General features: G+C 39.6%; 1 protein-coding gene across 1 annotated transcript; it reads left to right on the top strand.

The window, feature by feature from the left end:
- The first annotated feature begins 56 nt into the window (after positions 1–56).
- LOC145489810 (doublecortin domain-containing protein 1-like) lies at positions 57–24,515 on the top strand. Its single transcript, XM_081468864.1, has 40 exons — positions 57–381; positions 1,002–1,241; positions 1,554–1,603; positions 1,729–1,859; positions 2,497–2,659; positions 3,079–3,278; positions 4,212–4,305; positions 4,447–4,616; positions 4,916–5,002; positions 5,139–5,318; positions 5,871–6,150; positions 6,682–6,896; positions 7,519–7,662; positions 8,048–8,166; positions 8,928–9,305; positions 9,486–9,609; positions 9,871–9,955; positions 11,793–11,878; positions 12,393–12,448; positions 12,905–12,995; positions 13,078–13,324; positions 13,937–14,075; positions 14,824–15,021; positions 15,839–15,974; positions 16,391–16,464; positions 16,813–17,039; positions 17,479–17,549; positions 17,961–18,093; positions 18,448–18,500; positions 18,789–18,995; positions 19,281–19,463; positions 19,970–20,294; positions 20,856–20,957; positions 21,309–21,427; positions 21,736–21,837; positions 22,261–22,335; positions 22,422–22,496; positions 22,802–22,877; positions 23,269–23,369; positions 23,727–24,515. The coding sequence occupies exons 1-40, from the start codon at positions 239–241 to the stop codon at positions 23,844–23,846; spliced, it is 5,799 nt and encodes a 1,932-aa protein (XP_081324990.1). The 5' UTR covers positions 57–238; the 3' UTR covers positions 23,847–24,515.
- Positions 24,516–24,695: the final 180 nt, after the last annotated feature.

Here is a 24,695-nt window from a genome sequence, read left to right as displayed (position 1 = left end):
TTCGTAGCAACGCGAACGCCATCTTGAAAAATGTAAATTTTGCAAAAATGTAATTTGTAAACTGTGCCGAAAAAGAGGCGGATTTTGGTGGCCGAGTTACAAAGGTTTGACAAGGAGTTGATTAGGTAGCTACCTGTTAATTACAGGTTGGATTTGTTCAGCTGCCATGAACTTAACGCGAGCAAAGTACGTAAGTTGACATAAGCTGATGTTTGCTTGAATCTCCACTCAAATCAAAATGTCTTCAAAATCAAGAGCAAGTAAGGGGAAAGCGTCTGTGTATTTTAAAAGAGGGATGAGCGAAGAAATTAGCTATGAAGACGTATTGCTTGCTCAGTACATGGATGAAATCCAGAAGGCGCCTCCAGTTCGGAAAGAAAGGTAGGGCAAGATCAGGTGATTAAGTAAACAAAAAAAGTTTGTGTAATTTTTTTTTCTGGTATAGATTGGTGAACTTAAGCTTTATAAATTGTTTTACAAAGCGATACCTGGTCCTCAGCACTGAATGAAATGGAGTCTAGCACATGTACAGATGGGTTTTCAAGAGTTTAATAGAAAAAATGATAAAAATTGTGCACACCTATTGAACTATAGGAACTGGAGATTTTTCCACAATGAACAAAAGAAACAATGGGTCTGGGTTGAAACCTGGCGATTTTACTGCAAGCACATATGGACATACCTACTGTCACAAATCGAAAAAGTATCTGCTCCTAGAAACTGTACTAAACTGATGTGAGTATGTGCACCTTGGGAACATTGCCTGCACCCCCCTCCCCCTGCAGAGTATGGCAGAACTGACCAGAACTGCATCATAGAATTAAATTGAAGGAAAAATAATATTGCTCTGGCTCAATTTGACTAGGACTATTCTCAATTTGACTAAGACTATTCTCATTGTCTGTATTCTTGACTTTTTGTTGATGAAAGATTGTGTAGCAAGTTCTCTCTGCCACAAATTATTGATCAATTACAGTTAAGAGGTGTGTTGTATTTTCAAGGGAAGCACAGTTATCTCCCTACGCTGTTTCAACACACACAAACAGCAATGCTCAGATGAAGAGACCCAAGTCTGCCATTTTATCCCAGAAAGGAAGGTCTAAGAGAAACACTGATCCCCCGAACTGGGAAAGCATGCCTCGAACTGTGATTGGCTGGGCTGACAAGACAGACTGGACTGTGGCTGAGCAACTTCCAAAGCAGCGTACACGTCCAGTGTCAGCTCCTGCCGCCAGAAACAGGTGGGTAGGACAAATCATGCAATTTTGTAAGCTTAGAAGGTTACAGCTCCTAGATTTGTTACTTTGTTTCTTCTTTTGCACCTTTACACATTCTTTCATTTGTTACTTGTTCATTCGTTCGTGAATTTGTTCATTCCTTCACTCCTTCTTTCCTTTCTTCATATATCTATTAGTCCATTAGCCACTTCCTCTATCAATCCGTTCATTAGAGGAGAGTAGCATGTCTTGAAGTGAAGCTTTTCCTAAATACAGTGAAATAAGAATGATATGACAAGAGTACTGAAAGTTCCTTCTACTTTTGTCTTAATTCAGATCAGGCTCACTCAGTTCTGGAACTTCATCATTTTCCAGAAATACCTCAGGTACATGTAACTTGCATCTGATTTATTATTTGTTCAATCTGGTTTACAATCTTAGCTGACAACTGTGTACAAGGTTTATTCTTATAGCATTAAGTATCATTTATGATTCTTTTGCTATTCCTTAGTCTCTAGTTCTGCAAGTGGAAAGAAAACCAAACCACTGTACAAGAAAAAGCCTTCACTTATCTGTGTCAGGGCTTTTCAGAATGGAAACCGAGATAACTATGCAAGAATCACAGTCCCAGATCTTCAGCAGGTGCTTTATCTTAAAATATGATGCATTAATGTCAAATTATTTATTAGCCTAGACTGAAAATTTGTATAGGTAATTGTATGAATGCAAGTGTAATAAGGATTTACACTACAAGTGATATTTGAAAATTTGAAAAAATTTCCAAATATCATGAGTAGCGTAAATCCATAATCACACTGGAGTAATTTCTTAGTGATGTAAAAATGTGAAATGTTGAAATTTTAATATACAGTCATGCAAATAGAAATTGATTTGTTTTTACCCATGTCATAATATCAGCTGTATGTTGTTTGTGTTGTAGCTTATTCAGGGGAAAAAACAATCACTCCCCAGAGTTTGATGTCATGTTGACCTGAAGTTTTTTTGAACTACAACATGTGCATTTAGTTATATACAATGAAATGAAAATTGCAGTTAGTTTAGGCTCTCGCCTCGTGATAACCTTGTCATACTGTACATCACTCGCTACTGAATAACAAACATATACAGCAGCTTGAACGTAATAAATTATGGTTTACTTGGCTGTAAATGATTACCACTGACCATTCTCATAGCAGCAATCATTCTATTATATTTACTTCCAGCCAAAAGGTAGGCAAAAATTCTAATGATTCTAACAGCAGGGTGTTTCCCTAAACAGCTTCTTGATGCATGTACTGACAAACTGGGACTTGTGTCTGCTGCAAGGAAGCTCTTTCTGTCTGATGGCACTCAAGTTATACACCCCAGACAGCTTCCGAGGGAAGTTGATGTTTATGTGTCTTGTGGGGAGGCTTTCAGAGATCCTTTTGCAGCTATACGAGGTACTGATTATAAGCCTAGGGTAGATTAGTGGTTAAGAAACACAAAGCTTTGTTTATCTTACGTAGGCCAATATCCCCATGGAAGGTACTGAAGGTAATATCCCGAAGGGGACGTTGCAACAAAAAGGACCTTATATTAGAGCCAAATGTAATGGTAACTTTATTTATTTTTTCAAACTCCTGAAAAACGGGGGCAGATTTAGTGATAACTATTACTAGTATTAGATGTTAAAGATAAACATAGACAAACTGTCAGCTTAGTCAACTGTTAGCTTAGTTCTGAGTGCAGTGTGAGAGATATTAATGCACACCTTTCAGAGCGTTAAGCACAACTTCAGGATATTCATTTTTCAAATCCTGGTTATATTATTACATAATCAGTGATGTTGCGTCTTCCTGCATTTTCCTGTTAATAACAGATAGAGAAGAGCTGCGCAGATCTGCCTCTTGGACTCTCAGTGGTATTGTTCTTCCTGAGGACCGTTCCAGAGGTCGCACAAAGCCATCACTCTCCAAGAGGATGCAGTCATTAGTTGACAGTCAGAAGAGAAGAATACTGGTGTTCAGGAATGGCGAGAGCTCTGAAGGAGTGGAGATAGTGGCTGGGAGATTTGATGAGGTATAGAAAAATGTTTGGTGATTTCTGTGCCAGTAAACTGCTAGATTGTAGTTCTGCTCAATGCTAAGATCACAGAAAGTAAAAACTGTATACTGGAGCTTGCAGTAGAGCATTTCTTCCCTTCATTTCTTCCCCTTTTGGATGGGATCCTGGTCAGGCTTTAGCCAGATTTGCAAAGTGGCTGTCCAAAATGGGCAATTTATAAGGCAACATATGAAAAATAAAACAATTTTCTTTAGAAAGTGGCCATCCACAGGACAACTGGACACCCATCTGGTTAAAAGCCTGATCCTGGTGGATCACAAGTGACTTCTACCCAACATTTAATTCGCCAAAATGATACCCATTTTCCACCTGGGTGGAGAGAGGTACTGTCAATGAGAGAAGTATGTTTCCAACACGATGACCTCTGCCAGGTCTTGAACTGAGGATGCTGATCCAGAGTCCAGAGCACTAATCATTAGGTGACCACATCTTCCATGTGGATTTCAGAAAAGAGGTTTACATTATGCTACACATATCACACTGCCCACAGTTCAGACTTGCTACCTGAGTAGGTAAAGATAAAAGGTAAAGTCTGCCTATGAGCCAAGTGACCCATCAGGCTGGAGCTTATCCCGGTTTCTGTAGCATGAAGCAACTAGGAGTATTTCTACTCCCCCCTGGATGGGATGCTTGTCCATCACAGGGTTACCCCCAGCATTAACTTCACCCGTACCCATTTATTCGCCAGGGTGGAGAGTGGCACTGTGAGAGTAAAGTGTCTTGCCCAAGAACACAACACAATGTCCTTGGCCAGGGTTTGAATCCGGACTGGAGAAGAGTGCACTAATCACAAGGCCACTGTGTTACTTATTCCTAGTCTGAGTAATAAGGGTGAAGGGGAGAAAGAGTAATTTGTGGTACTTAATAAATCATACTTTTCTTTGCCAGTTCCTGGATGATTGCACTAAGAAGTTGAATCTTGAGTCTGGGGCCAGATTATTGTTTGATTGGCAAGGAAAGGAAATCAAGAGCTTCTCAGAAGGTTGGTTGTGTTACTTGCAGCCTGACAACTGAAGATCTCCTGTATACTGGTTATTGTGCTCAGTTTGCACACTGAGCATCTCATAGATGGATTTAATGTCTCATACCCAGTACTATCTTATTAACTGCCTTTTTCCTGTAGTTCCAGTATTGGACAGAATTCTCCAGCCATCAACCAGCGTCATTTTAGGACCTGTTTGGGTGACGAGAGGAGGAGAGAGGTTCAGTCCTAAAGGAGCTTATCACTTCATTACTACTCTGTTGTTGAGTACTAAGGACAGACTGAAGCAAAGTAAAACTTACAAGCAACAGGTACAGTCACACCCTGCTTCATCAGCACCTTGTTTTACTAACAATATTTTATGCCTATAGTTAACAAATTCTTTGTCAATGGGGAAATCAACCTGTGTAATACTTATAAACACCTCATTATACAGACCTCAGCTGTCATTAGAGTTTCAACAACTTGGTGTTCCTTGAATATACACTTCCTGTGACTGAGACATGCATAATTTTTGCTCATTTATAAAAGGCTTCAAATAAAAGTTTCCAAGCAGTGTTTTACTTTTAAGGGTAATGTGACCATTTCTATTTGCATTTTTCCCTTACAGCTTGAACAAAGTCTTAAAGGTGAAGAAGTTGTCTCCAAAGAGATAATGGCAATGAGTGAAGAAGAAATTGAAAATGAAATAAAAGAGGTGAGTCTGCTCTGTTTTTTAATGTCAACTTTGCAAAAGTGAAAACAGTGGCAGGGACAACATGACATCAAGTTACTCAGTAAAATTAGCTTAATAAGTATTCTTATTACTATCCTATTTGTGGTTTGAATTCAAGGTTGACCAACACATCAGTGACCTATCAAGTGTGATACCAACTCTGAAGTCCCATCTGAGCATGGTGGAGACTGCCACAAATGACGAGGAGTCAGCAGGTTTAGAGAATTACAGATATCAGCACATGGCACATATTGCCCCAGAGAGCAGACTGCTGGCAAAGCAGGGACTCAAGCTAAAGGTAATGTTATGTTACAGTAATGAACATACAGCTGCAGTACCGTAGTATGCACTGGCTTTGCGATGTAAACCCATCACGGCTCACCAATAGATATGCTGAAGGACAGGTGCTCGCCTTAAGGGTTGGTAGAGCTTGGCAACATTCAGGCATGGTGTGCATGAAGGTTTATCCATCTGATGGCAACCCTTATCCAACTGACGTACTAACCACATATTCTGGAAGGGGTGGGACAAAGATCAACTGCAGACCAGCATTATTTTTGTAGGGTCAACTTTGTCGAAACTATATTTTATAGCCACATTCAAGTTGAATCGGTAGCACCTCCTGATCATTGATTCCAACAGTTACCTTGAGAAAGTGTTTCCTTTAATGTGGTTAACAATAAATTATATTATTATGGTAACTGCACAATTCTGCCGAGTGAATGCCTTGACCAATGCCTACCCATAAACAGGCGCTATGCGGTTGTGAGTCATACAAGTTACAGTTTTTTTAAAGTAAATTTCCTGAGACTATGTCTGAAATCCTCAATTCCTTGTTATCATGATACAGGTTTATGAAAATGGCTCCTCAGATGACAAAGTCATAGTTTACTTCAATTTACATGAAGCTGAGAAAGGAATCCAGGGCAACAAGTCACAGTTAATGCATCGCTTTCTTGATGCCTGCACCAGCTGTCAGAAGGTGACAGACAGTGGAGGCGGGCCTGCAGGAAGAAGGATTGCCAAGAGAGTCTTTACAAGAGATGGGGAGGAGATAACAGATGTGCATGACTTGGTGTATGATCAAGACATATGGCTGTCCTATGGAGAGGACTTTAAACCACCTCATGGTAATAATTTGACTCTGATAAGAAGAAATATTTAGTTTCCTGTTACAGTACTTGTGCTATTTAGTATCAGTATGATTTTGTGAAATTGCGGTCACCTAAGTCTTGCCAACAGCCATCTATGCCAACTCTCCCAGATTCTTCCAATTACATACCAAATCCATGGGTCACTGAATCTTCCAGATACTAAGGAAAATGACTAAGGTATACTTTTTACCCTCAATTTGGCTGGTTTTAGGCATTTCAGGGGGAATCTTTTGGATATTTGGCACATTTTGGGGGTTGAATTAGTGAATTCTAAGTATACTGTCTGACAATGTTTTTGAGTGCTGGGAAAAGGTAATTTAGGGGATCTCCTGGGCTTGAATACGGGTTTGGTTGGCATCTCTAAAAGACTACTTAAATGGTGTCTGACAACTGAACAAATTTGAGTTTTATTATTTGGTATAACTTTACTAATGTTGTGTAATTCTGTAATACTGAGATGGGTCTTATTTGCATTAATCCATGAACCTGTCCATCATTGTTTTGCAGTTGTTGTTCTTGAACTGTGTTTAGACAAAGCTACATGCATGTCATTATGGGGCGAGAAGGAGATGGTTCAAAGAGAAAGTTTTGCTGACGAAGGAAGTGGCAAGGAGAAAGCTTCCCTTTGGAGAGCAGTGAATGGCTTTCCCTCAGGCAGCAAACGTCATCAGGTCACTTTGTTCAATCCAGGCAGTGAACTTTCTCAAGCACAAAATCTTCAGGTGGGCTCTAAATGAAAATAAATCAATGTTTTTTGCTCAATCCGAGAGTTTAGTGATACCTCAAGGCTAGATCACTCCCTGACAAAAATGGTTTCAAAATTCTTGCAGATCTTCTAGGAACTCATTGTCATTCCTTTAGGATCTTCATCTGTAACACTTTCAGAATCTTGTAGGATCATACACGTAATCTTGCAGATCATGCAAACAACTTTTTTTAAGATCTTGGTAAACCCTCATCAAATTCCTTGAGGGTCTTGAAGGATCCCTGTAAAAATCAAACTTCCAAGACCTTTCTCAGATCCTCAACATATCGGATTCCTTGAAAGATCGCAGACTGTCTTTGAGGATCTTTGGCAGGCCTTTGAAGTTCTTCTAAGAAAGGAGTTTCACCAAGGATCTTTGTTTTGTTTAAGTTAAAGACACCTCACCACACAAGTGGTTTTTGGCTTCATCCAGCAATGCCGCTTTTTGAAAACATGTGTGTCTTAAACTGGTGACAATACTTATTATTTTTGCTGGCTGTGGTTAAGGCTGACAGTTATTTATTTCCGCTTTATTTTCAAGGACTCGCATTGTACATTGTAATGTATTATGTTGCTGTCTTCTTTTGTATTGACATCAGGTTATGCGTGTGGATGAGAAGGGCTGCTTCTTGCAGTACAAAGAGAACAAGAACTTGGTGCTCTATCCAGAACTTGCTGTTGCCGAAAAGAAGAAGAGGAAGAAGTTGTGGCCTCCAGATGCTCAAGAGTGGGTCATAACACAGGTATAGAATATTACTCATCTTGTAACACCCTTACCTGAACAATTGATGGCTGCTTCATCAGAAACAAATATATTTAAAAGTAATAAATTTTCTTTATAAAGAGGGAACCTCCAATACCCCACTGTGGTAAGACATGAGCTGGTGTTAGCAAGGGGTTGGTTTAGGTGGAAAAGATGGCAGGTACATGTATATGCCTAGACTTTTTTCATTATGATTACTTCTTTCTTGACCCATGAACACTGATCCATTTGAACTTTTTGAAGAGCCTGCACTGAAATTGAAAATGATTATATTTCATTTTAAAGTTTAATTTTTGCCGTGGTGTAATATTATATAGATTTTGAGATGCAAAAGTGATGTTTGCAATATGTATGCTTTTATTCAGAGTGGCCTAATTCATAGCAAAGCTATGCCACAGCTAGTGCTGTCCAGATCCGAACATGCTGTCACAGTAAAGTATGCAGATGCACCAGTGGAGGGGTACCCTGTGGTAATAGCTAAAAGGTACATGGTCTTATTTTGTTGCTTATCCTGTGCCTTCAAGCCTGATTGCAAGCCTCAAATTTTATGTTAGATAATTTACTTGACATCTTAAATGAGCTAGCTCATGGATGGCTTGTCTAGAATATTTTGACAAATTTTTTCTTAAGTCTGTCTTCAAGTCTGTCTATTTAAGTCTGTCTGTTTATTTTAATTTGTCTTACTGCTTCTTTGGAGTCTTTCCACCTCAGAAAAATATGATTTGGCGGTTTGCTTCAATTTGAAAGTAATTTATATCAGACAAATTATGCACAATTTTGTGTCATAGTTCCTTTAACAATTTCTTATAAATGAGAACTGAGGTAAAGGTAAAGTCTGCATGCGAGCCAAGTGGCCCATCAGGCCGGAGCTTATCCCGGTTTCTGTAGCATGAAGTGACAAGGAGTATTTCTACTCCCCCCTGGATGGGATGCTAGTCCATCACAGGGTTACCCCCAGCATTAAGTTCGCCGGTACCCATTTATACACTGGGTAGAGAGAGGCACTGTGGGAGTAAAGTGTCTTGCCCAAGAATACAACACAATGTCCCCAGCCAGGGCTCGAACCTGGACCGCTCGATCCGGAGACGAGCGCACTAACCATGAGGCCCCCGCGCTTCCCACAAAATGAATTCCGGAAATTCTCATCCAAATTCTGTACTTGCCACTATCTTTGCCCTGTTTTTAACATGGAACAGATGTCAGAAATTCTTATTTACCATTAAACACCTTGTTTGGTACCTACAGGAATCCTAGTGATGCAAACCAGCAATGGGGATTCAGCCCAACAGGACAGATCTACTCACTGTCAAAACCAAGTCTGGTACTCACTTATGTTGGAGATCATGACATTGAAGATATCACTGCAAATGAAACGCCTTCACAGTCCAACTCTCCAGAGGAACAGGTGTCACGTGGCTTGGAAAATCTTAATTTTATGGATGAATTAGAACTTGATGGTCAGATGTCCATTACAGAGGGTGTTAGTCAACAGCCCACTCCATCTCTGTCAGACCAAACAGAGGAAAGTACTGAGACTGGTCTTGCAAAACTTAAAGATGAGTTCCTTGGTCAAAACTACTCACTTGTACTTTTGCCAAAAAAGCATGGAGAAGGCGCTCAGAGGTTAGTTTTGAATGATATGGCAGGCTTGATTTCTGCCGCTCTTTCAAGTCCAGGTTCAGAGCTCAGGCTCTTTACTGGGCCAATCTCAAGTGGAAACTTGTTATGAGCAAACACATTATTTGTTACATTAATCCTGATTAGTTTTGTTTGTTATTAATATTTTTTGTGGTTCTGTTGTAGATGGGCTGTTAAACAGGAAGACTTGAAGAATATTGGCCAATGGAAAAACTCAACCATTCGTAATCCAGAGTGGAACAAGAGAGCTTTGTCCTGGCCAGTGAATGAAGATGGAACATGGAACATGGTAGGGAAACAGATAATTAACTCAACATGATCTAAGCTCACTGAATAAAAAACGCAGCGCTTTTCATCCCATTTCATCATCTTAAATTATACAGTAACAGCCAACAGAAGGTCCAGTAAATTCATGTTTCTGTCAAATATAACCTCAATGCATTTATGAGAAAGTCAAGGTTCTTTCGATCAACATTTGTAAGTTAGGATGTTTTGTGCTGATCCTTAGCTGGTGCTGTTTAATTTAAGTACATGATGTTGTGTCTGCCAGGACTTTACATGGCCTATGGAAGGATTTTTGCTGCCCTATGCTCCCCCAGTGAAGAGAGCTTCACAGAAGAAGGCTGTGACAACAGGTAACAACAAACTAGCCATTAGTAAAAGATACTCTGTTTAATGATAGCTCTGTTCCACAAAGATAGACTAATCTGTAGGTGATAATGAAGATAACAACTCATTCTTAGTTGTGAATTGGTGTTCATGTAAGCTGCATTGTTCAAAGAACAGAAACTTTCATAACTTAGATCAATGAAATAAAATAAAAATGAAAAAAAGTTGCCATAGTGATACAGTCAAGAAGATAGTAGAATGTTCGGCGAAAAAATCCCTTTACAGTTGAAAAGTTTGATAATATGTTATTCACAGCCAAATGTAAACATCAGAAGAATATCTAAGACTTAATAGGGACTTGTCTGCTGATTAAGTTGTCAACTTTTAAAAAAACAGACATGTTGAATTTGTATGCTGAATTTTCAGACTTATGGCATTAATTTTGTTATTATAATTTTCACAAGGTTAACAAGCCAGCTTTTGAACATCTTCATTAGTGAGTTAAACATCAAAAATACCAACTGATGATTTTGAAATTTGTTTCGTTCCAAATTAGCTGAATTTTTGCATGAAGCCTTTAAATAATTTGAAAAACATTGCCCTGGCTTTTTTTGACTAGTTTGCACTTTTTTGCCACTGCTGGTTTTCAAATAAAATTTTCATTTTCAAGGCTTGTAAACTATATTCAAATGCACCAGTTACTGACTGAAGCAATTTTTTATTTTTGCCCCTAATGAACCTGGACCAACCTTTGTGTTGTTTTAAAGTTAACATATGCACTTGCATATTGGAGATCTGTAGAGGCCTTCATCATTTTTTGGTTGTTCTAAGTGGCCTAAAATATTTCCACAAGCATGGTGCATTAATAATGGAAGCAAAAATTATAGTAATTTCAGTTAATTTACAAGTCTGCATTTAGCAGGTGGCTCAGTTAACATTGACACTTCAAGGCAGATATTAATTATTTATCATGTTGTGATTTTTGCATATAACTTGATACATGAATGCATAAATATTACAAGCATTTTGAACTGAAACTGTGTATTTTTGGACTGCTGATAGGATGTAAGACTTTTAAATCAGCCATTATCAGGCTGGTTTAGTTGCCTTGTTAGTGGCTACTATGCAAGCCAGGGTGTTTCAGGCAAAAGGTTTTCAACTTTTATGTAAAGATTTTACACAGCTATGGTAATAATGAATGCTTCATTTAACCAGTGCCATAAACACATCTGATATGCGTAAGTACTAAACAAAATTAGAGATCACAAACTGCGAGAGATATCTATTTTTAAATTGTCTTTATTTTTTTTTCTTGCATTGTCTCCTTCCATTACTGACAGAATGTTTACCACTAGTACACTTTTGTGATTTCAAAACATTTGTCACAGTTATAAGAAAGTTTATGTGCTTCACTGTTGTGTTTGTGATGAGCATCGTTGTCAATGGCAACTTGTCACTTATCTTGCAGAATATGGAATCTTTAGAGCTTTGTATTTCTTCATCATCTAAATGTTGGAACATTAAGTACGGAGTTTGAAGTGCTCAAAACTGTATTGAACGTCTAGAGACAGATGATAGCTTCAGGATAATAAATTGCTACGGTGTTTATTTAAATTGTGTCATGTTAATTATACATTCAGTTTTTATCTTGAGGTAAATCAAGAATAAAATATTTTTCCTTGACTATGCCTGTAAATCTTGTACACGGCCATGAACATCGGACACTTTCCAGATTTGAAGGAGGATGTCAATTAATTTCTACTTGTTTTTGTAGTAATATTTCATTTCTAGTGAGAGTCTATGTGTTTATTATTTAGTGTCTGTGCTAATCAAGACATGTTTGGTTGGATTTTAAATTTTTAGGTACTCCTGCCAGATTACGAGTGTTAAAAAATGGTGAATCAGATCACAGTAGAGCTGTCACAGTTGTTGGTCCTGACTTGACTAATGTGAGTTGTTTCAATAATTTTACCAACTGTAAGATAGTCATAGGGTGTAGTCTTAAACTTCAAATAAGGGACAGACCATAATTTTGTTTTAGTGGGGGCGGGGAGGGGCAATTACCAAAAAAAAAAATTCCTGCACATTGTGCAAGGGGAGCCATGGGAAAAAAATCGAACAAGCGCAGTGCTTTCTACTATCCAGATCCTGTTTTTTGATGCCAAAAAAGTCTTGCACAAGCTACCAAAAAAAGACATGCATAACCTAAAGGTGAGATAAATTTTATGCCCCAGAAAACTGTCCACCCCTCTCAAAAAAATAATGGTCCAACCCTAAACTTCCTAACGTTATGACATGAAATCTGGCAAATTTAAGAGTAGGGGTCCAACCTAAGGGATTACAAGTGATTCTGCAACAATTTTATCAAGTGTGGCATCAATGGGATTGATGTATCAAACTTCCGTTATTGAAACTTTCAACTAAATTATTTTTTAACATGGCCATATCTGCTCTCCTCTTTAGATGCTTCATGATGTCAGTGGAACAAGTTCAAACAGCTCTTTTAAGAAACACAAGAGGTAGACCATCTTGTCTTAAAAATTCCACTTCTGTTGGAAAAGTGATCTTACTGAATGTCAATGATAGTAATCCAACACTTGGAACTGGCATAATTATTAATGGCTTGCCACACTTCAATCAACAAACTACAATCACTGTCACAAGTTGTTGGAAAACCTACCTCTTTCCTCCATGCAATATTACATGTAGATAACGCAAAGCACCCGAACACTTTGCTCAGTGATTTTTGGTCTTTAAACAACACTGAATCTAAGATTTGAGAGGGAGAACAATTAAAACGTCAATGTACCAACAATGCGTCAGTTATTCGTTGTAAGAGCTGGTGAAATGGTCTAATAGTAAGCGCACTGGACTCGCTTGGTTCAAGCCTTGGCCGGAGTTATGGTTTCGTATTACCAACAATATCGCCAACATAGAGTCCCCTCTTTATTCACTATGTGACTGCTTTCTTTCAGGCGATCTACTGTTGACAAACACGAGCAATCTGGCGAGGACCTAGCTGGCTCCTGTCATCCTCTTAATCACAAAAGACTTGAGTTGGATCTGGTATGTCTTTGAAATCAAACGTTTATTCCTAAAGTTTGTTGGCTTTTATTCTAATTTGCAACTTTTCTTGCTCTGGACACAGTTCCTGGATAGGTGCACTGAAGCTGTTGGTTTGCCATTTGCGGCAAGAAGACTGTACACTGCAGATGGTAAAGAAGTCAGCAGTCTATCAGATCTCCAGAGAAATGATTTGGTGTACGTGACGTGTGGCGAGCCCTGGAGTGATCCGCAGCTGTCCTACTCTGAGCAACAAAGGAGGGCGGTGCTAGCTAATCTTGCAGCAGACATTTCACACATTAGGCAATTCTGTGCCTTGAGAGATCCATCAGGTAATGTTAAACTGTTAGAATCTCCGTCATAGGAAGCATAGTAACTAGGGAGTTTAAGAAAACCACAACGGCAACGCCGCTAAAGAAAAGGTTTAATGAGCAGGACAATGGCTTTGCACGTGCGTTATAATTCTTGGCACATTACTGTGCCGTCCTCTGCAAAACGGCAACGTGAAATGACCTAATTCAGCGTTGTCTGGAGAACGTGAACCACGACAGATAATTAAAGGGGCCATGTCAGAATGTTACTTCTAAAACGAAACAAAGCTCAAAATAGTAGCATTCTAATACATAATAACACCAAAGAATTGTTAATAAACTGAAAATGAACAAAAATTGTCGCACCTGCGGATGATAACGGCGGATTGTGACCGCAAACTTTTTCAAGATATTATTGTCTCGGAAAGTTCCTTTCTCCACCCAGTTGCTATTTGTTCAAAGACTGAGTGGATAATGCTCTCTTGTAGATCAATCACTAGCCAGTGTATCATACAGTTTTGTGTACTCTTATGTAAAAGTTCAAGTTCTATTGACTTCGAATGTCTTGTATCTATAATACCGTGATGCCATCCTTCCATTCTTCATTCAATGTTTTTTATTTGTCTCCGGTAGACTTAGTTCTTCAAGTTGAGGGAGCTGTTACCAATGGCTCTCGTTTGTGTGCAGCACAATGTGCATTGAGTTCTGAGGAACGAGAAAAACTAGCAACTGGTAATAATCAAGATGAATCACCAATGGAGAATGAGGAGAGGTACTTCAAGCTTTGATAACATTTGTTCAAGGGTCTTACACGTACATGTATTTTGCAGTATTGAGTGAGAACTATTAAAGTTAGTCTGTGATTGGGGTCTCAAATTAACCCGCGCGGAATTTTCCTGTTTCATATTCTGATACAACGAGAAAAACGAGACCTTTGAATGCAGACTACTTCAAACTGATAGAAGCAACGCGGCATCATAGAAGAGAACAAACGGGTGCTTACCATTTAGCGAAAAAATTCGGAAATTTCGGTTGAAAGTCAGAGGTAGTCCTCTTTTTCCGTTTTGAACGTAACGGCGGAAATTCTCATATCATTTGCTAAATTGTCAGTTTCAACCGAAAACAATTACGAGAAATCGAATTGCATATGGTAAGCGCCATCTCGTTCGGTTGGTTTGCCGATTTTGGAAAAACCCTTACCATTATTTAACGGTCATCGCAACTGACTCATTCTGACAAATGGTAAGCACCCAATATTTTTGTTTGCCGTAATGGACTTTAAGAAGAAACTCAAAAGTGGTTTGTGATCTGGGTGTCAAGACACAACATCCACAACCAAAGAGCCCCCTTTGATACGTGCTAATACAGGCAGTTGTGATCAGTAAACAAAAGCATCAAGTAGAATGCATTGTTTTGATTTACCACCAAATTTTCGGAACTAAACACACAAAGAAATGTATGAACATAATTAAAGAGAATTGATGTTTCAAACTTAAAGCATGTCTGCTATTTCTTTGTAGTCCAGAGGATATTTACAGCCATGCTTTAAATGCTCACGAGCGATCTCATATTCGGGCTGAGCAGCGTCTGAAGACCTTGCAGTGGCCTTGGGAAAATGAGAAGACCCACAAGGACGATCCTTCAGTGGATGATAAAGAAGATAACGACTTTGATGATGAAGTCATGTTCTCTGATCGACAACTGCAAAGGAAATTCAGGTAACTGGTCTTTTCGTTTTCATGTATGGCTGTGACTGTTTTATTTGAATTATTGGTTTGTTTCTCCGAAGCGCTTCATCTACAGGTACAAATCTCTCACCGTTCGCTCTATTAAGCTTCAATATTTTTCATGGCTTAGATAGTTTTGATTATTTACCTGCGTTCGTAGTGCGCGTTTATGACAGAAAATGTATAGGTAAAATGAATCTAAAATAAAATACAACCAGACTTAAGCCTCCAATAAATCGAAACAGATAACTCTGTCATCTTTTAATCACTTATTTTAACTCTAGAGATGTTTTTAAGCTTGAAGAAGATGTCGACTGCGTAACAAATGTAGACCCAAATAATTTTCAATCGCTCAGCTCCCGTTATGTTTTCGTTTGGTAAATTCAAACTAAGTTGCTTTGAGCTAACGGCCATCTTTAACCAGCAACAGTTGCCAGGCATACTAGACATTTTTCAGCTACTGTCGAGGACCCTGTAAGTCAGCAGTCTGATAATAGCAGAGAGCAGAACAATTAGACAAGATGACATTTTGATTTGTATAGTTAGACCTGGTTCACACTCGCGACGTGACGACATAAACCACATAATCGGAAAAGATCATTTTTTTTTTGCTTGTGTCGGCATGATGTTGGTATGTTCATGCTCTTATGCTGCTATTATGTCATTATGCCAGCATGTTCACACTTCAATCACAAAGACACAATGTCCTTCATATATCGTTATGTTTATGCCGTTATGTCGCTAGTGTTGAACTAGACCTCCTGTTTTGTCAGGATTGTTTGAATACAATATGCACAATTCTTCATAGACGCCAGGTTCTCAAGACCCAAGATGCTAAGCCAGCTGATCCATGTCAGAAGCAGAAGTGGTCTCTGAATAACGACGGCTTCATCAGCTTGAAAGGCACGTCTCTGGTGCTAGGACTCAATGACGCTTCTAATGAGGTATACTCCACAGTGATCAGCATCTTATTTCTCCTTACTTTGTCCATACATTGACAAGCAGATTGGTGCTGAGAATAAAGGAAATAATCAATTAGGAGACACTCACACTCATCCTCATCGGGCCCATGAGGACTCTTGAGGCCGGAATTAGGAGTCATTTCCCTGATATACCCGGCCACCAGATTTATAGAACTAACATAGAGCTTGAGAGTGAAACAGCGAAAGGAGATAGAAAGAGAAAGAAAGGAGATTCACTCGCTTAGAGATCTCGCTGACTCGTGTGAAAAAAAAGTTTTTAAGCCGACATAGCTTGGCTGCTAAGGTACTGAAATGTTACATTAACTATCTCTGAAGGAAAAAGAACTGGTACAAGATGAAGCTGTTGCTAAATCTTTTCTTGTTGTGTGTTTGTGAAGGGAAAAGCTGAAGTTGTGCTTTGTAAGAAGAAGCTGGAGGATTTTAGTCAAAGATGGGTCATTGCTGAGGATGGGTAAGTTTTATTAGCTAGTGTGGACGTAAAGAAAATTGTTCTTTATAAACTCTGAAGACATCAATCTGTTCTTTGTTTCAGAAAAGTATTTAATATTTTAGATGGTAAACTAATCTTCTCTAACAACTACAGTGGGGCCGCTCCCCCCCCCCCCCCCGCCCACCCCGTCTGGAACCACTTTGTTGTCACGATGCACTTCTCTTTACAAAAGCTCGTTCAATTTCGTATCGTAGATTCCCGGGTTGATGATATAAATCACAAAAAGCAAATGAGGTGTATATGTTTTCAGCATTGGGAGTACTTTTCATATAAAGCTAACAGACGTTTTTTTTTTGTGGATTATTTTAGTTTCATATACCAGCGCTCAAACCAGCAGCTTGTACTAACAGTCACCACCCCTCCCCTGGGAAATGATCCATTCTCCCTGGACTACACCCCAGCGCAGGGCTTTGAAGGCGCAGCAGTGATTGTGGCTCACCGTAAGGCTTGTGCAAATGGTAACTCCAGTCAGTTGTGGAGATATGATCCCATCACTTGCTTTATTGAGGCTTTCTCTGCAGACACCACTAACAGAGGTATGACTTTTTTACTTCGCAGGGGTTAACCAATGTCTTGATGTATGAAGTTTTATGCCGCTTGCAAACTTGAAACTACGCCGGAGAAATTTGAAAACGCAGCTTTACTTCTACAGTTAGGCCTACCATCCACTCTAATCTGTCAAGAAAACGGAACTTTCCGAAAACACTCTTCAAAACGGAGGAATTTGAAAACGCCGGCTTTGCGTTTTAGTGTGGACGGAAAACATTTTGAAAAAGGAGCTTTTCGAAAACGTTGATGTTACGATAATCATATGATTTCCCAGCCTGAGTTTCCCTCAAACACAAATCCAAAATGACCGGTGATTGTTGCGTTTTCAAATTTCTCCGGCGTAGTGTGGACGGAGCCTAACTCAAAAGAAGTACCTTAAAATATTTTTGTATGAGAAAAGCTAAAAAGGTGATGTTATGTTTGCAGAAATTACTGCTGCCAACAAGTCTAACGTGTGTACATTTGCTGTGCTGGGACCCCAACAAGTTCCTCAACTAGTAAGTAAATAGCATATCAAAAGCAAACGTCAACAAGTAGGTAATGCTGACATTAAACATTGTCGTCTATTTTATCATGATTCCCGGAGCTCGAGAAATTCCCGGCGCTAGATTCCAAGTTTTGGTCTTGTAGACCTGTAGACCGACAACTAATCACAGAAATCATTAGGAGAAGGGGATGATTAACTTGTGGCAAACATTAAAATCCTGAGAACGGGTTTTTAGTTGTAGCTTGGATTGCTGTAAAAACTCTTGTTATCCTGTACTTTGAGTTCATTAACAATTTATTCCACTCTTGAAAAATTTTCCCGCGCAGATACTTCTGTAAAATATAGCTTTTGTCATTTGAACTTATTAATTTCATAACTTGCAATGTAAAATAGGAATAATCTAGTCTACTTTTATCGTCAGGGTTATGTCTACATGGCTGGTACATCTAAAGAGACTTACCTGTGTGAAGCTTGTGGAAAATCATCCCGAGGAAGACATAAACTACAGCGACTTCATCAGTATCATACAGGCTTTGCTTGTGCTTTAGGAACAGGTATATAATCACTTCTACTAAGTAAGATCTCCACTAGATATCACGTGCATTCGATATACTCTATTGCGGAAAAGAATGTCTACAAATCGAGGAGACTAAAACCTTTCAGAACTTGTTGTACAAGATATAAGGTTTTTCTCTCAAACCCTCGCTATTCATGACACGGATTAAATGTAGCTGTTTTTTCCTGCCTGATTGAGTATGGCTGAACAAGTTGCACCATTGCAGAGCTTAATAAGTCGGTAATTCATCGCAAACACCTTGCGTTAGGAACACCATTTAGTGTTATGTCACTCTGCATGTTTACTGATAAAATGTGCAGCATTAGGTAACTTTTTGTAAACTACTTTCCAGCTCAAGAGCAAGGCCTGAGGCTGAGTAGTTCTTTCAAGTGCCTGAACAGCAAGGTACGTCACAGACATCCCAGCCCGTAAACTCCTGTGAATTAACGCAAAATATTTGGTACACGCACTGACATCTAATGGATGTTTCAAATTTGTGAAATTATTTACCTGGAGCCACAACTAAAGACATTTTCTGAAAAGTTGAGCTTTTTATTTCAAATAGACTGTTGCTATCCACCAGCTTTATAATTTATTATTACTCTTACAAAATTTTAGGCAACGAAAACCGGAGGTGCAACTGATTTTTTTTTTTGCGATTGACCGCTGTGTTGCTTATTTGTCGTATCACAGGTGGATCTGTCAACACTTGAAGCTGAAGCCACGTTAGACTTGTGGGAACATCAGCTGGAGAGGCTCAGGAATGAAGGCAGTGTACGGACCATCACTCGTGAGCTGCACATGGCTCAGAGTGTCCCTGCTGTCAGAATAAGGGCCTTTAAGAACGGAGAAGGCAGCAGAGGTCATGGAGAGATCATTATTGGCTCCAGCATTCATGCGGTATGTATTGGGTTGGATCATCTATCGGCAACAGTTGTACTCTGACATAATAAATAAAAAGTATTATGTACGAAAGACGCTTTTATGAACGGAGGTAGAAACATAAATTAAATGAACTTACCTTAGAAATATCTTGAAAGCGTTCAAAGACAAACAATTGAAAAACAAAATGTAGGAGGGGGTTGTCCTTTTTCCTATCGAGGCATGTAACAGAATTCCTATTTCACTGTTGTTACACTTTCCAAAAGTGTATATTTTACTTATACTTTTAATCTTGTTTCTTAGTTGCTTGATCAGTGCACAGTGAGGCTTGGACTAGCGTCAGCCGCCCGACGTCTGTACACACTCCGTGGAGAGTTAATCACTGATGTACAACAGCTTGTTAGACCGTATGTTACAACCGCAGAGCCGAAAAATAACATGGAAACACAACAAAATGAGGTCAACTCTGATAGCGGCCCTGACCAGGTTAGCTCTATCGTCCTCCTCTTGTATTTAGACAATTATTTGTCAAAGTTTATTCTTCAAATTGAGCACATCCTGTCTTTTATAATGCGACGGCTATTAAATAAAGTAACCTTCATGAATTTATTGGTGCAGTGGATCCACCCCCCCCCCCCCACGCCCTTTTACGGTCAGTTTGACTCGTTCCTCCTGTATCCACAGAGTTGGAATGTGTCATTAAGGAAGATTTTCATTGCTATTGTGTTGGTCCAAACGCAAATTGTGTATCCACTGAAAATGATTTTGTTGTTAGGGAAGGCTCGCTGTGCATTTCATTTATGCTCAGTTAATTTGTCACGAACAAATGTTGGTTGACCCAAAGGCAAATGTTATACCATTTGACAACCATTGTGTGTGTTTTGTTTAACGACCAGGCCTCAACAGAATAACCAGGGTTGCTACCCGAGTCAATTCAGTTTTCTTGCGGCAGAAAAGTTTTTTTTTTTTTTCAAAGTTTTGTTTTTCTTTAGATCCCCGAAGAACGAGTTGTGCGTAATGGTCATGCAGTCGACGTCGTTGAAGCAGAAAACCGGCCATTTTCCAGATCCAAAGGTTCAACGTCGAGTGCAGCAGAACAACGAGAAATGGAGCTGCTAGAAACCGAGGTATTTAACGAGTTGAACACCTCAGACGATGATCAGTCTTCTGGGAATGTCACGTATCGTGTGAGTGACGGACGGACTGGCTCCGTGCCTGTCATAAGCAATAAGGAGCTGCAGGGTCTCCCCAGGTGGGACGCTCGCTGGCCTATCGATGTTTGGGTGTCCTGTGGTGAACCGTTTGTTCCTCTGGAAGGTAGGTCTTAACCTGTGTTGCTGTATCCTTTGTAAACCGCAAGACAGACGTTCAACAGTCGGTCAGAAACATTCCATGCTGATGACGTAGATCTAAAGAAATCCTTGCTGCGTCTGTGATTGGTTGATGCTTGGTATTAAATTTTCCCTTGAGACTTTGCCGCTTGCGTGAAACACAACATTCGTGTGCAACAATCGCGTGCAACACTCGCGCGCAACACTCGCGTGCAACAATAGCGTGTAACAATCGCATGTAACACTCCCGTTAGTCTCGCAAACGGAGTAGTCCAAGACACTTCAATGTGATGAATTGGAAATAATAAGGAACAGCGACATTGAGCATCCCCTTAAACGGCTGCTAGTTGCTATGCATACAGTAAGCAATAAATGACGGGCTGTTAGGGAAACAGTTAGTTTTTTTCCTTCGTCTCTAGATGTTCGCCTAAGAAAGATACGACAGAAGGAAATTTTGGGATCGTCATTAAATGTTTTGTCCTTAAGTTTCTGTTATTCCAATAGAAGTTGTACTGCTATCGTTTTTGATCATTTTTGGTTGGTGTAGAGGCTGATAAACAGTACCTGTTATCCATGAAGCACAGAGAGGAGAGAACCTGGGTACAAGCATATCTTGACCAGGAAAAACACGTGCTGAGGCACATGCAAGGTAAATGAACTTGAGGAGTTGTATTTCGATTGACTCCACCATGAAAATGTTGCGGAAATTCCATTGCTATTTTTTCTCCTATTGTGCCGTTTCCTTCAGTTTGAATGATTTTTAACATGTCTCTCAGGAATAGCCTGTGAGAGCGTCCGGTTGTTTCGGCTCTTGTCTCACGCAAAACAAGAGCCGAAACCTGGGTGCTCTCGCAGGCTATCCAGGAAGCGTATTGCTTTATTTTTGACGTGGTTTGGCTAAAATGTGTTGCAGAGGTTCATACTATATGTAACCGTCACGGTCTCTCCTTGTACTCTGTTGCCACACCCACTTTATTAACTCTTTATTCTTATTTGGTAGGACGTCGAATCAATGGAAGGAGTCCTCCGTCCTCTCCTAGGGGGGTGGGGTTGACAACTGCATGGCATGAACCTACCAGGGCTGAGGAGAAGAAGGAAGAGGCCATTAATGAACTTAAGGTACAATACCTTCAAGCTAAACCCTTCTCCCCTGACCTCACTACATTCTAGTACATTCCATTTTGATCAACGTGGAGAAGTTTCCTTCTCATGTTCTCTACGTACGAAAAATTGAATCTTCGTTTTAATTGACTCCTCTTTCTCTGATAACTCTTCTCTTTAAACACACCTTACTACTTGTCACCAGGAGCTCATCATCGGAACACAATGGTTACGTTTGCGTTACCTTTTTTAAGAAAACTCGTTGCGATTCAGGAAAACCTTGAAGTTAGTAAATCAGTTTTCATTGGTTTTATTTATATCTCCAGAGTCATCTCCAGGGAGTAAAATCACAGCAAAATCAAGGTGAAGCCGCGTTATGCAAAACTGCGAAGGAATCCACACAGCGACTTTACCTAAAGCCAAAAACGGTACGCTTACACAATTTGGTAGCACTATCTTGAGTAAATCGTTGTTATCGTTGAAAATAAACGCCTTTCTACATTAGTAATTCTCTTGTATTGCCCCTCGTTTGTACAAACTACACGTGATCTGACGCTCACTTCGCAAAATCCGGGTCCAGTTCCTTTAATCAACCATCGGAGGGCGTTTATTTACTTAAAGCAACTTGTCAACCATTACTCACTAATTTGGGTGTCAACGACTTCGAATTGGAGTTATAATCCCTTCAAGCTTTTAAAATAACTTGCTGGCTAATGATAGGTCATTGTTGTGATACCTACAACTACATTTTATGCTCCGCAAGATTTAAAATTTGCTAACGTGTATTCTCTGATGCGTAACATGGAATTCTAATGTGCCACAACTCATATTTTATTTGAACAAAACTGCAGGTTAGAGTGAAGGCGGTTCCGAATGGCGAAACTAAAGAACGAGCTGTAGTTGTGTTTGGAGCATCTATGGAAGAGGTTTGTGATATACTACCTTACTTCAGATTTTGTTTAGCGTGTTCTTTAATAGTCAAAGTGACTGGATGTTTTGTTTTAATCTTTAGTTATTGAATGCGTGCACCGCTCGTTTGGACCTGAGTAGCGCTGCTAGAAGACTCTTTCAACTGGATGGATATGAGGTTTGCACATGAGTTTGTCTCTTTTCTTTCTTTCTTTCTTTGCAAAAAAACTTAGCCCTCTTATAACTTAGCCCTCTTTGGCTTGAACGAAGGACTTACTCTAAATTTCCATGAACGCATGCGGTGTAGAAATATCATTGTTTTATTTATTGTTCAACTACTTAAATTTATAATGGCTTCGCTGCCTTTTCCTTGCCTTCTCTTTCTTTCCCTTTACTTATCTTAGAAATTTAATCTTCCTTTTTCAAATAAGCTGGTATAGACCACCTTCTTCATTTGTTTCGTAAATTTGACTGTATTTCCAGATAACACATTTTGGTGACATAAAAAGAGATCAGTATGTTTGCGTGAGCTGTGGCGAAGGATTCCTACGAGCAAGAGGTGAGACTGATGTCTAACAGTGGTGAACCAGTTGGTTTCTCGTTCCGAAAATAACCCTAATCGCTAGTTATCACAGATCTAAACATTGCGCTCACGAACAACAACTAAATCCTTGAACTTGAATTAAACATAACCGGTGCCGAGTGCGGGAAAACCTGTAACCGGTGCTAAACGCCGGAAACGAACGTGTAGCCGGACATAAGCGCGGGAAAAGTCGTAACCGCTTCACCGATGCCAAGCGCGGGAAAACTTGCAGTGAGCGTCAAGCGCGGGAAAAGTGGCACACGTGAAATCGCGATTATTTTTTCCTTTGCACCTTTGCACCTGCACATCTTAACGCTGATTGGCTTGAATACGTTGCGCGGACTTATGAACAGTTTTTTCACGTTAGATCGTCAGCATCGTCAGGAACTGAAGGCCACGTGGTCTCGTTTGAACAGACAGTCTGGTGGTACAGTAATACCTGGCGGGGGACCGGTGACGAGGAACAGCGTGAGTAGATTTTGACAGTTATCCATCACTGAGGAGTGCACAGATTTTTACTGCAGAACGGGAAAAGTTCACCTCTAATCTTCTTTGCGTCCTTTGTTTGGTCGTCACGGATCACAAATAGCCCCTCATTTAAACGTGGCCTAGTTGCGCGAAATATTTCGTATTTATTTCAATAGTTACTATATTTTGTAGCAGAATTTAAAGGCAAGCTAAATACAGAACAGTGCCAAGCCTTAAGATACTCTTGTACACTCCTGAGAATGGCCTCTTGTTGATGATTACTTTATCCCGCATGCATTTAGTCTAATAGCAATCATGATCTTTTAATGTAAAACATCGCATTACTGTTCTTCTTAGGTGACGTTTGACAACACAATCCTGGCCCTACCTGCACCAGTCTCTCCTCCACCGCCATCACGTGTTCCTCCTTCACCCACAAGACAGATGTCAGTCCACCGAGTGTCCAACCGCCATTAATGATTGATTGACAGATGCCAATTCAGCAACTGTTCGACCTTCATCGATGATTGATTGATAGATGCCAATTCAGCAACTGTTAAACCTTCATTGATGATATATTGACAGCTGTCAATTCATCGAGCCTATCTGTCTAATGAATGTTTCACATGTGTCAGTCAGTTATCAGTTCGTTAATCGAAGACTATTTCGCATGAGAGCGGCGTACTTTTAAATGTTTAATATATATTTCGAGAAGATATTTATTGTGACAATTTGTATCCGTAATAGTGAGATGAAAGGACAGCTACAGAAGCTTACACTGTAGGTCCAAGCTAAACGTTTGTATATGGCATCGCCTGATACCGAACAATTGACGAAAAGGTACAATTTCACTTGGAAAAATAATTTTTGGTTGGTATATTTTCCTATGCTCGACAGGAGATTATGATCATAATCTCTTGATTTCAAGGATGATAGAATTGCGTTTTTTTCTTCCTTTTAACCATTTTTGTGTGAAGTGCTTGAAAAATGTCACATACAACATTTTTACCAATCTTGTCTAAAAGTCTTGTTCTCTTGTTTTAAATTTCATCCTGGCCTGTTCTGTAAATACATTTGTTCTTGCGAGATTGTAAATCTTATTTCGAAGAATTCAAGTGCATTAAAGATGAGAATTTTAAACCAAAACTATCGACTACCGTCCCTTAAAGAAATGGCTGTGTGCTGCTGAGCAAGCTCAAAATCGTTTGCAAAACACTTTGACTACCAGGCTTCAGCTGCCAACCTAGTACCCACGATCTTCATTCCCCTTCACTAGCGGTCGGGAAACGAGCGACCCTGGAAAGTTCTGATGGGAAGTCAGAAAGT

Source organism: Orbicella franksi, chromosome 6 (assembly GCF_964199315.1).
Source record: "Orbicella franksi chromosome 6, jaOrbFran1.1, whole genome shotgun sequence".
In the NCBI taxonomy this organism is placed as follows: domain Eukaryota; kingdom Metazoa; phylum Cnidaria; class Anthozoa; order Scleractinia; family Merulinidae; genus Orbicella; species Orbicella franksi.
This window is presented reverse-complemented; position numbering and strand designations above follow the sequence as displayed.